Source organism: Mirounga leonina, unplaced genomic scaffold (genome assembly GCF_011800145.1).
Source record: "Mirounga leonina isolate KUSES-001 unplaced genomic scaffold, KU_Mleo_1.0 Mir_126, whole genome shotgun sequence".
NCBI classification, from domain to species: Eukaryota; Metazoa; Chordata; class Mammalia; order Carnivora; family Phocidae; genus Mirounga; species Mirounga leonina.
Genome location: NW_023270314.1, coordinates 4,505,838 through 4,519,202, shown reverse-complemented (window position 1 = coordinate 4,519,202; position 13,365 = coordinate 4,505,838). Strand labels below are relative to the sequence as shown.

Genomic DNA, 13,365 nt, shown 5'->3' with positions numbered 1-13,365 from the left:
ATGGGTACTAAGACTAGTTATTATTTCCATTTTTCAAAGATATCACTGAATGAATATGTCACAAAGGGTACTTTTTTTTGCCTTTCAGCATATAGGTCTTTTAGCCAAAAATCTCTCGGATGTTATTTTGTTTAGGATTGTGTCCTATTTTTTTGCTCTATTTAATATTTTTATGTATTCTGGCACTTACTGTTACTTTTCTGCATCTCCTTTCACAGAAAACAATTTTGCACATATTAACAATGACAAACACTGAAGGGACAATTTTATAATGTGTAAAAAATGTGAAACCTTATTTATGATAATTTCAGAATCATTTTCAGTTCGTCTATTGATTTTCAAATGTAAAGTCACACTTATATACATCTCCATATAAATCTATGTATTTTTTTTTTTTTTTTGGTTGGTGGACTGTCACTAAATTCTGGGTGAATGAATACAATGCAGGCATTTTTCATAATCTTTCATTTTACTGTTTAGCAGCACAATAATTCTGTTTATGTAAAGATTCAGATTATATTCAGATTATATTATAGGATCCCCAAACTAAAGACAATATGTACTAGAAATACCTTCCCTTAACTAATATCTAGCCATGTCTATTTTATTCCCTTGACAAACTTCACCTAACACAGGTCGGGGAGTATTCATTATCATCTGATACAATTTTATTGTGGTTTGAAAATTATGCAGCTGCTAGGAGAAAAGTCAGAACCAGGTAAACCATGATCAGTAGTCCCCCTAAAAATCCACAATTTTAAAAAAGTCATCATTTATTAAGTTTTTCAGATAAGATCTATTGTCCTGTACTCAATTGGTTTTACTTTCCATTTTCTCTCTGTTGAGGTGACAAAGATCATCACTGGTAGGAATGGTTTCTGTTATTGGTTTCTTGGACTCCCTTTCCATTAATCCAATTGGTGAGAAATTTAACCTTGAATTACCTTCAAAATAACAAAGTTAATCTGATAACCTAAGCCAAGGCCACATAAATTTAAAGCAGTATTTCACTAACATACTTCTAACATTTTTCATGGAGAACAATGTGACTCAAAATGTTCTTTGGTAACCAGTTATACATTTTCTTATGAATAATTAATGAACAGCAATGTTCCAAAGATTGAAAACTGACATTCTCATAGAGAACATTTTGTATTAACTAGTAGCTACAAAATACAGGCAGTATATTTATTCAGCAAGTTCACATTCCTACTTTCTTTGTCATAGTTTAACTCCTGTTTAACTGAGAAAATATGCATAGAAGGTAAAGTAAAATTTTCGTCCAAGTTTATACATTCGAGTTTATATATCCAATAAGTAAGCCTTACTTATTGTGTAGGAGAATTAAAATTGCAATATTGAGTAGAATCTTATATTTCTTTTAGCAAATATTAACAGTGGTTTCCGGCCAGAATTTTCACTATTCTAAAAGAAAATGAGTAATTTTATTTTAGGATTTAGTAACCCATCATATAGTCATAGCAGGATTATTGTTAATAACCTAAACTGGAATCAGCACAAATGGTCAATCATGGGCAAACATATTATAAATCACATAGAGCAATGCATTCCTGCAAAATCTAACTCCTGTGACACCCACATGGGTGAATCTCAGAAACACAATGTTAAGAAAAAGAAAACAGTCACACAAAAAAAATTGTGCCATATGATTCCACTCTGATAGTTTAAAAAATAGACAAAGCTGAAACATAGTGTTTAGGGATGCAAGCTTAGTGGTATAACTATAAAGAAAAGCGAGAAAATAATTACCATAAATGTTACAATACTAGTGGTTATTCTGGGGGAAGGGAGAGGGGACAGTAATAGGAGAAAGGTAAGGGAGAACTTCTAGGATCTTCGATTGTCCTATTTCTTGACTTGGCTGGTGAGTGTATGAACGTTCACTACGTGAGAAACCAGTGAGCTATGCATTTTCATTTTGTTCACTTTTAGTATGGCTAATATGGTTTAATATGGTTTTGTTAACTTAAAATTTTTTTTACAATAAAAAAGGTTATGTATGAGAGAAAATAGAACATAACCTTGTGCTAATTTCTGATATATTAAGTCTGATGCAAGGATATTCCTTGTCGTCAAAAACATTTTAAACTACAAAATACTATTCCTTTTCTTTTTTTAAAGAGTGTTATTTATCCTATTAAATCTGCTAACTAACCTTGGAGTATAATTCTCAAGGTTGTGTGTGTGTGTGTGTGTGTGAAAGAGAGAGAGAGAGTTGGTGGGGGAGGGAGATAGAGGCAAGAGGGAGTGGAAAAAGAATAAAGATTTGTACTGGTGGACTGAAGATTAATAGAAGTATTCTCCACAAATTATCTTTATATTGTTGTGTTGGGAAAAGGAAGGGAGCACAAGATAAGCTCAGTACTAGAAACAGAGACACCTTTATATTGTGATACTATCAGAAGGGACTTGTACATTTTAGCTGTTACCAATAATGGAATAAACTTCTCGCTATTATCAGTAATGGAATAAATTTCCAGTGCCCTAATTCTTTGGATTCCTGCCATCCATCTCATAATAGTTACCTCGGCCTTTCAGCTCTGCTAGAGTTACAAGGTGATGTATTTTAATAAGTCCTTTTACTCCCTTCTCTCAAAAAATTAATCTTTGCCAAGGATTGCCAAATTCCCCGCCCCCCACATAGTTTATTACAGATGTAGGTTGTAAAATGTCCTATCGTTGTATCTTTGGAAGGGCACAATAAAATTCCATCGGTTTAAGATAACACATCTGTGGTTCTCCTCAAGCAACTGTTGAGAGATTGAAGCACCTCTCCATGCTTAATATTCGGTGGGTGAAGCTACTGGATAATGGCATGCCAACAGAAACTGGCCTATTCTAGAGCTGTAAGATTGTCAAATACTTCTTAATCATAAGAGTTAGGGTTTTATACTGTAATATGTATAATTCCCTGAGATTTAAAATAAAACCCGAAAGCCATGAAAACTTAAATAAAATATGACTGAGTATTATTTCTAGCTGGCCTCCCCGCACTTCCTTAGTTGAAGGGAATAAAGTAGAAATAAAAGCCCTATTATTGAAAGGAGTTTGGAAAGTGAAGACAACTCTTTCTGATTCCATTCTTTGTATGCACAAAAAAAGAAAAGATAATGTGTTAGCTGTCAGCAGATGTCTGACACTTGAAGGAGAGTATCATTACAATGAAGGAGCTAACAACATCTCCAAAGGTCATCATGCAGGTATAAAAATGAGAAACATTTGTCCATTGACTATGGCAGTGACCTCCTCTTGAGCTTTAAGTCTAAACACTTGGCAACTCAGAACTTTATTCAGTATTTTGGGTGTCAAATCCTCTGTGATATGCAAGTCAGAAGGTGTTATTATTTGCAAAATACCATCCCTTTTCAGAAGTTGAACTCACATTAAATGTCAAAAGACAGAAATGCTGAATTTAAACTGAAGTTTATTTTTATTATTTTTTTAAATTTTATTTTATTATGTTATGAGAAATGACATAAACAAAGATTTACGTTAAAGGAGAGTCATCATTGAAAGCTAACCATGGTGGTCATAGTATTTAAAGAGTTAGAATACCTGAAATCAAGCATTTTATAAAATCAAGAGTTTTCATCCATCGATATAAGGTTCTGACATTTAAAATGTGTTCCTTCCATTTTGTTCACAGGCTCACCTCGTAGCAGCTTTTGAAAAGAGTTTAGGGAATATGACTGGCCGACTGCAAAGTCTAACCATGACAGCAGAACAGAAGGTATGTCCAAGAATTGCCATGGGGGCTTGAAATAAGACAGCAAGTTGCATAGGATGTTTAAACAATGCATGAGATGCAGCTCCTTCAACATAATGTGGCATACTAAATTGGAAAATGACAAGATAATACTTTTTCTTTCAGATTTTAATTTCTAAAGACATATGATTCAGATTAATCCATAGTAGGACACACACACACACACATACACACACACACACAAAAGAAGTTCTATTCAGGCAGTCTATTATTTTACTCGTGGTTGGACCTATTAAAAGAATACCAAATGTTAAGGAAGAGAAGCAGTTGTATAGGAGAAGAGTTAGAATATTCTAGGAACAACTTGTTATGCAGTTGACAAGAATTGCACTCTGACAAGAATTCTCACAAATGCATGGTCTGTAAGCCCAGATATAGACCATGGCTGTGAGCAGAGATACCCATGGAGAAAGTCTGGAGGAGATGCGAGGACTTTACAAAGCAAGGGGCTCACATTACAGCATCTGTGGGACAAGAGACTGAAACACTGATCCTGAGCTGAAGTTTAGAAATACAGAATGCTAAGTGAAGATTTGTGTCCTTTTGGAGTAATGGGGATTAGTTGGCATCTGGGGATGCTGTCTTTGAAAAGTCAAGTTAATTCATATCACAAACTTTAAAATAAACCTGAAAGGTTTTATGGAGGGGGAGAAGGAATTCTAAAAAGAAAGAAACAGAATTTAGTTTATGAGGCAAACATATCCAAAAGGTGCGTGTTGCCGAGAAAGAATCTGGACACTTTCTGTGGGATGACCAGTAACTTACCTCTCTGCCATTATTTTGGTGACCCAAACCTTAGTCCTTGGATGGATGTTAGAGACAGATGAAGTCTCTAGAACTGTATGGAAACATTTGTAAAAACTGCATATGTGCATAATATGAGCAGATATCCACAGTTTTCATCTAATTTCCAAAGAGATCCAAAATCTAAAAAGCTTTGGATATTTTCAGAATCAGTGCCTATATCTGTCCTGAGAGATGGCTTCAGTTTTGTCTTCAATTCTGTAAAGTATGTCATTAGCTTTACAGAACTAGCATATGTTACCATTTGGTCAGTTTACCATTTTTTAAATTAAAAAAAAAAAAAAAACCTGAATGAACAGACCAATTAAACTCAAGAGAAAATCAAATATTCCTGTAATAGCCTGGTGTAATTAGCAAACTGTATTTTATTTGCCCTTCTCTTTCATTCTCCTATTTCAAAGATTTCCCCTGCTTATGAAAGAGAACACTATCCATCTCTGTCAAACCTGTTCTGAAAGGGAAGATGACAAACACCTTTTGAGCACAGGAATTTTATCTTCATCTTTTTTTAAGGGGGAGAGAGGCAGTCCAGTTTACCACTTCACTATGTAACCTAAGAGCTCAGCAAACAGGATGACGAGGTCTTTTAGGACAGCCAAGTGGGAAAGAATATGAATGTTGGAGCCCGGGAAGCTTGAGTATGAATCTCGGGGGACCTCTTAAGAGCTGTGGAATCTTCTTTTGCTGACCTTCACATTCATCATTTTAAAAGTCAGGTTTATAATAACTACCTTGTAGAATCACTCTGAGGAATAAGGAAGATGCAATATGAGGCCACATACAGTGGATAGTCAAAAAAATTGTTACCTTTCTTTACATTTCTCTCCTTTTTTCCCTTAAAAAAATATAGGATAAACCAAATTCATCATTGGCCATGTGCCAGGCATATTGCTAGAAACCATGGTTAGTACTTAAGTCTCACTATCTTTAAGAAATCAAAATTAATGTTTTTTACCATCCCATATTCACTTCTTTTATATTTATAAATAAAACTTCTCATGGAAATTGGAAACTATGCATTTGTTAATTTATAATGTCTATGAATAATGCCTGAATGTTTTTAAAAACATCTGCATAATACACAGAATTTTATAATTGTGTACACATTAACCATAAAGGAACATTGCCAAAATTATAAAATTTTCTCAGAAGATATGATGTCTGAAATTGCCTTGCCATTTTTAAACTGAAAATAAAGTGATTGCTTGTCTCATTGCAAGCCATATGCACAAACAATGTTACTAGGTAGTTTATTTTATTAATCTGAGATTTATAACCTGCATATTTCCAAGGTGGCTTTGGGAATCATAAAACTAATTGCAATATGATATGGCACAATTCAATAACAGAATCTAGTGAAAACAAGTAGAGGAATGTATATAATAAGATGCCTGAGCCTATGTAATTTCTGCCACAAAGCACTGAATGGAATTGAATGTCAAGGAAGCTAAGGCACAAAGGGAGATTGCTTGGCATGTCTAGTTCTCATTTTCTGACCAGAAGAGCATAATTTAGATCGGAGAGACAAACTTTTTGGCACTGAATTCAAGGACAAATTTATTGTAACGTTTCTTAAATTGGGGTCATGGAAAAACAAAAGACAAAATCGCTGTTCAAATAGACATTTCTCTAAAAGCTGAGGGCATAACATTTAATCATATTTCAGTGAAGTCATTTCTTCAGGGAGCTGAGATAAAAGGGTGTATTGCTCTCTGGTGATCCAACAATCCTGGGAAAAAGATTAGTGCATATAGAGCAGAGGTTTTGAAACTGTTCTTGGAGTTCCAAGACTCATTTGTCCATTTAATCATTCACCAAAGTTATATTGAATTTCTACTGTGTACAAGAGACTGCCCTAGCTACTGAGGCTTCAGCAGTGAAATTATATATATAATTCTATATACTACATATAATATATGTATGCATTATTTATATATACACGCATGCTGTTTATATCCTAGTTTATAACTGGTTATAATATAAAATAGAGTTTATATTACAGTAAGTGACGGATTATGATAAAAATACAGGATTTCAGGTGAAGATAAGCACCACTGAAAATGTTAAGAGTGAGGATGTTGGGAGGCAAGGTGGGATGCTAACACATGAAGCAACAAAAGCCAAGGTGGTTTCATGTTCTTGGCTACATACTTAAGAAATGTAAATGAAACTAGGACTCAAATCCAAGTCTTTGGGCTTCTTCTAGCTTCAAAGTGTGATTTTCAACAATCATATGGCATTAATAGTCTGAAAACTATATCAAAATATTAGTTTGATTTATAGACCAAGTCCATTTCCTTGAATAGTGTCGTAAAATATTACCTTGTTCCCAGATGCCATATCTAGAATCCTGGTTGTCTTGCCAGAACACTGCTTTTATACCCTTATAGCCTGGTGAGAAAGAAAGATGTATATGAATCACTCAGGAGGCAGAAAATTTGGGGTGCCATTGGAAATATAATAGTATAGTGTCCTGAGCATACTCACAGGGGACCCCTGCATCTTCACTTAGGTTCCAGAGTAGGGGTGTCACGGGGGAGCCCCTTTGGGCTCTAGGAGGAAGATTAATTCCAGGAAAATGGGGGACTATGTGTCGTAGAAGAAAGGGCACCATGAGCGTGAAGAGCAAGGAGGGAAATTAAGGGAGACATTAAGGGAAAAAGAAGGGATGTGAAGAGAAATGTGGAACTAAGCCTAGAAAGATGTCTAAGGAATCTGATCCTTGAAAAACAAGGAGCCGTTCCAAGGCTTTTGACTCTAGACTAACATGATAAAAGTTAGTTAATGAAGATCAATCCAGCAGCATTTCCTGATCGTTTAACAGCATCCTCAGTATCCACTGGAATGCTACATGTTACATAATAGTAAGTCTATAGGTAGGAAAAATTAAGATAATTGTCATGAATGCTTGTTGGCTGGAGAGTGAAATTGTCTCTAGGTATTGCCCTATACCTAACCTAAGGCATTACAGATTGTGACAGTGACAGAGTCTGATCAAGAATTTTACCTGGATTTATGGTCCTTGTCCCTTTATTAGCACTTCTCCACCAAGATTCTTTGAGAGAATTAAGATTTAATTAGTGAGTAAATTTTTACTCACTAAAAATTTATCATTAGAGTCAGAAAATACGTGTACTAGGCTTTTAGAGCATAGGATAATTTGAATCCATGTTATTCATGGAATCAAGTTACTTGCACTACTGGGATTAGGGGAACTTAGTGCATTTTGTTAGAATCAGGGCTGGTTGGGTTCTTTCAGAAGAAAAATTTACAAGATTTCAAGGCACACACATAATCGTGGGGAGTAGGACATGTTCAAATTAACAACAGCTAGACAGTGTAAGTTTAACTGAGTGTCAGTGTAAGGAAGCAAAAGCAGGTTTAGTGCAAATTTTTAAGAGTCTTGCCTAGAAGGTCAAGTTGGTTGATGAGATTTATTGCCAAGCTTGTACGATTTTTAGCAAGGCCTGTGTCCAGGAGAAATTTGGAAAGAGGTCAGATGCAGTTAGGAAATTAGGTTGGAAAGGACACCAAGCAGGGCTAGTATTATGACAAAGTATTTGATCATCTCATTTTGAAGCATTCCAAGTCTGACCTTGATAACTTGTTTAGCTTCAGAGACATGTACAAAGCAGTTAGAAAAGATATTGACTCCATCCAGATTTTTTTAATGAGAAACTCTCATGGAAAACTGGAATCTTACATGATCAGCAGGTGTTTGGGGCATCACTATCTTGAATAGCTTACTATAGGTGAATGCAGTTTTAGTTTGGTTCCCACTTTCAAAAAGTGAGAAAATATCAACTAAGTATGATGTGATCATCTAGTCCCAAGATACTGTACAGAATCATCCTAGCCCCCATCTTCTGTTTGGTATATAATGAAGAGAATGGAAACTGGAAACTACTGAGTTAGAAGAGGCTTTCAATCCATATCTTGATGGCATATACATTTTCCAGGGTTTTTTCTGAAAGTTGAATAGTCTCAGAACTGAAGTATCTTCTATTTGGTTACCTTCAAAATAAAGAAACTAAATGAAAATATTTCAGAGTATCAAATGATTTTATATTTGGCTATTTCTAGAACTCGCTTCTAATTATATTTCTGATCCACACTCCCCACCATGGCCAAAGAAAAAGGAGGATTTCATAGTTGTACTTGGAAGCAGCATTGCAATTTCTAAGCATTATAGTCACCTTACAAAAATATAGCTTAAGGGATGCCTGGGTGGCACAGTCAGTTGAGGGTCTGACTCTTGCTTTTGGCTCAGGTCGTGATCTCAAGATCTTGATCTTGGGGTTGTGAGATCGAGCCCTGCCTCGGGCTTTGTGCTCCTCTTGGAGTCTGCTTGGGATTCTCTCTCCCTCTTTCTCTGCCCCTCCCATTTGGGCTCTCTCTCTCTAAAATAAATAAATAAATCTTTTTTTGAGAAAGAAAAATATAGTTTAAAAATAAATGTGAACCACCAACTATAATTATGAAGGAGAAAAAAAGAAGACTAGAAAAAAACTATTATAAAACAATTTCTATGTCTCAGCCAAGTTTTCACTTTAAAGTGCTTATATTAATCTTTATATACTTACTGCTGGAAAAGAGAGAAAGGGAAACCTGACTTTGTTGCCATCCAAAGGAAATGATTTCACTGATTTAGCCATATCCAGACTTTCTGTTTATAATGAATAATAAAGTCACTGATGTTTTTATATGGCACCAAAGGTGATCAAACACCCTCTTGTTAAAACATACATAGAATTGAAGCTTTACATAATTCTTTGATGGGGAGAAACACCTGTTTAACATAGACCAGAACATTTGAACAAAATCATCCCAACATTTACTGAGATCATAAATCTCAGTGAAAAGACAAAGTCTACAACAACTAAATAAGCTGAATGCATTAAATGATCTGGAAGTACAGAGAAGGGTCCTTTTTTTCTGAAAGGAAAGCTAAGAGGTTTCAAGCATATGGAGGCATTTCACCAGGGCCTTTAATAGTGAGAAAAATACTTAAAGCAAAGGGAGAAATCATATGGGAAGACTCAGTGAAAGGGATAGTTCTAGTTTGAGTGATGCGGAAGGTGGATCTCATTAACTGAAATAAGAAAGAAGGAAGGGATTTTTGCAGATATGAAGAGATACCTAGTTCAGGTTTGGATGGATTATCAGTGTCAAATTTAACTATCTTTTTAATTAAAGACACTGGAATGTTTTATAGGCCCTTGCTTATACTAATAAAGTTTTCCTGAAGAAATACTAATATAATTTGGCTAAACTAATTTTTTCATACACATGATTTTCTCAATTTACGTAATGAATGTATTTGTTACCTAGTTATTCTTCCTTTGGGTCTATTGTGCCATACTGAATAACAACTAACCTGTTAATATCTGTTGTTTTTTTAAAAGATACTTAATTTTAGGGGCACCTGGGTGGCTCAGTTGATTGAGCGTCTGCCTTCAGCTCAGGTCATGATCCCCAGGGTCCTGGGATTGAGCCCCACATCGAGCTCCCTGCTCAGTGGGGAGTCTGCTTCTCCTGCTCCCTCTGCCCTTCCCCCCCAACTTGTGCCCTCTCTCTCAATAAATAATCTTTAAAAAAAAGACACTTAATTTTAGAAGTAATCATTCTTCTATCTCATATTAAATGCAGTTTTCTGAAAAAACAATATTCCCTGAGCATTCCACTTCTAATCTCTCTAAAAACAGTTTTGAGAAGAGACTTCTCTAGAAAAGATTAAAGTTTAGACATTGGAATAAGTCAGCTTACTCATAAAATTAAGCTGTATTTTTTAGACCTTTGTATGAGATCTCATTTCCATTTTTCTTCTTTCAACCTAAGGTCATATATTTCAGCAAATTTTTTAATCCACAGTATAAGCACAATTGATTTTAAAGTCAAGGATGAAAATCTGATTTTAATTAAAATTTAATGTGTATTCCAGTTTATATGTTGTAAAATTACTATTTAAATTATATGATTCATTAAGTATGCACTATAGAGCTCCTTTTGTAAATAGTTTTCTGGTAAAGGCAGAATGAATTTCAGTAAACATTTTATCTATTGGGAGATTTATTTTAAATGAAAAATACATTAAATTTTGGAAAACTTATCTATTACTAATTGAGCAAGGGACAAAATTATATACAGAACTTGGAGAGACTGAGAAATTATGATGAATTGGATCTGAATTTTGTATTATGGCAGTGGAAATTTTCCACAAACATGTTATTTTTCCTTCATGATAAATATATGCAAATTAAATTACAGTCAAATATTTGAAGATCCAGCTGTGAATCTAGGAGGTAGCTACAGATTGTTCATTATGAGATTCTTTGACTTATAAACTATTAGAAGTCTGTAAGAGGGTTTATTATTTTTTTTAAATATCTGTCATCTATTAGATAGATGTCAGATATCCAATGAAAATAGTTATAAAGTTGGTTATCATTTCAATTAGCATTGCCTGTTTTTTTGTTTTTTGGTTCTTTTGGGTTTTTTTTAAGGGTCTAAGGTTAGAATAGTCTCTGGACGTTCTTATATCTGAAGCTATTTCCTCCAAAGGTGATTGTCCTGATCTTACCTTTTTAATATATTCTGGGAGATGGAGAGTAGGAATAAACTATTTACTATGGAGTGAAGAACCTGAGCCTGATTCTTTGGATTGCTGCCAAAGATGATAGAGAAAATGATCAATGACAATTACATTCCCTAGGAATTCTCCCTCTAGGAGGCTGACAAGAATTCTAATTTTTAGAGTTGCCGACACTGCCAGGAATTCTGGATGCCCCTTGTTTTTGAGCTCCTGAGGGAAATACTGCCCATGCTGAAACAATACTCTACTTCTTTTTTGGAGAAGCACATATATCCTATCTTCTTCATTCTTCCTCATAGTCATTTCTGATAAAAAAATTTATCAGAAATTTTTTTCTGATAAAATCATTTATATGTTCATTGGGACACATCTTAAAGTTACTGTGAGTTCAATAAGAAAATAGATGTTTCATAATAATTTGATGTGTAAGCTACCTTTTTTTTTTGAAAAATCATTTATATGTTCATTGGGACACATCTTAAAGTTACTGTGAGTTCAATAAGAAAATAGATGTTTCATAACAATTTGATGTGTAAGCTACCTTTTTTTTTTTTGATAAATTAGTATTATTTAAGGACTGTAGATTGCATGTATTTCTATTCAATTAAAAAAAATTCCTGTGTTGCTTTGGCTTGGTAAAATTGGGTCTCCATACTAGGAAACTTATCGGATGAAAAGTATCAGAATCTAAGATGACCTTGATTTGCCCAGCAGAATTTAATAAGATGACATGTAGTAGGAGTGAGGTAGGGATGAGTTCCTGCTTTTATACTTGAATATAAAGAATCGGTTCCCCAAGTGCAAAATAAAGGAGACAAAATATGCAGTCATTCATTCAATAAGAACTCAGGGTTTCCGGCTGACAGTAAATGCGATGTGGGGCACCAGTACAATTCTGCTAGCTAACTTTGTGATCTAATCATGGTGGTATTAGTAAGTGTGGTATAAAATGCGCACTGTGATATCTTGCTTTATTTTGCACTGGTGAGCTTTAGGTGCCACCCTTTGAAAGGAATAAAGACTATTCAGATCCCATTAATAAGAGAATAACCGAGACATTTTTCTAAAATTCTCCTTTACATTTAGGTAAATAAGAAGTTGTTAGATATGACTTGACAAGGTCAGTCAGGCATTCAAATCTCCCAGGACATTCGCACTACATAAAATGAAACCCATGTGATTGTGAATTATGAACAAGGACATTTCACTTTTCTCTCTAGGTACTAAAACTTCTAAATTCTGTTTGTTTCACAGGAGTCTGAACTGATAGAACTAAGAGAAACCATTGAAATGCTGAAGGCCCAGAACTCTGCTGCCCAGGCAGCTATTCAGGGAGCGCTGAATGGTCCAGACCACCCTCCCAAAGGTATATTGAGAACTATTGCCATTTTTCATCCAATATAATAAGTACCAATTTTATCTTATTTTTTAGAGAGAGGCTGCTTTTACTTGGTGGCACTACCTTTTATAATGGATAACTTGGCCTTAATGCAGTTAGAATCCCAGAATTTAAGAACAGTAGCTTTCCTTATCAATATTTTTTTAATTAACCTTAAGGAATTTTTTTCTATAGTCGTACACACGTTTTTCTCCATTTGATTTGGTGTAAGTGGGGATGTTGGGGAGGTTACTTAATACATTCACATCTGACTTCAAGCAAAACACACCCTGTAAAGAGTATGAAAATCTAGATCTGTAAACAAAATAATTGATATGGTAAAATACCAAGTAGTAGGTATGGGGAAGAGCTCATTCTGGGTGGAGGCAGTAAAAAAGGTACACTTCTTACAGAAATGTTAAAAATAGTAAGAAAAAGGACTAAAAGTCTGCTTTTCATTATTACTATGCTTCATCGGTTCTAAACAATAATAAAATAATCTTATTTGCCACCACACCCTCCTTAGCTTCCCACTGAAGAAATGCTTTGTATTCATGTCATCTTTTTTTCTTTGCATGGGTTCTACTTATTCATGTCCTAACTCTTTTCAACAGCATTCAATATGCTCAACTCCTCACCAGTTTAAAAAAAAAAAAAAATGCTTTTCTAAATCCTGAATGCCCTATCATGTACTTTCCCATTCCCTGGTGAATCCTGGGAACATTTTATAGAATCTTTTTAATGTCTCCAGCAGCCAATCACACTTCGGACCTCTGGAGGGTGGTTTCTCTTACCATCAAACCA

General features: G+C 34.7%; 1 protein-coding gene across 2 annotated transcripts in view; it reads left to right on the top strand.

Annotated features, from left to right (window-relative positions):
• The window catches only part of NAV3 (neuron navigator 3), a 356,416-nt gene that overhangs the window by 298,548 nt on the left and 44,503 nt on the right, over positions 1 to 13,365 (top strand). For both annotated transcript variants that reach the window (XM_035002085.1, XM_035002084.1), the window contains exons 23-24: positions 3,668 to 3,751; positions 12,438 to 12,549. In XM_035002085.1, coding sequence (XP_034857976.1) covers positions 3,668 to 3,751; positions 12,438 to 12,549 — 196 coding nt within the window. The remainder of the gene's footprint in view (positions 1 to 3,667; positions 3,752 to 12,437; positions 12,550 to 13,365) is intronic.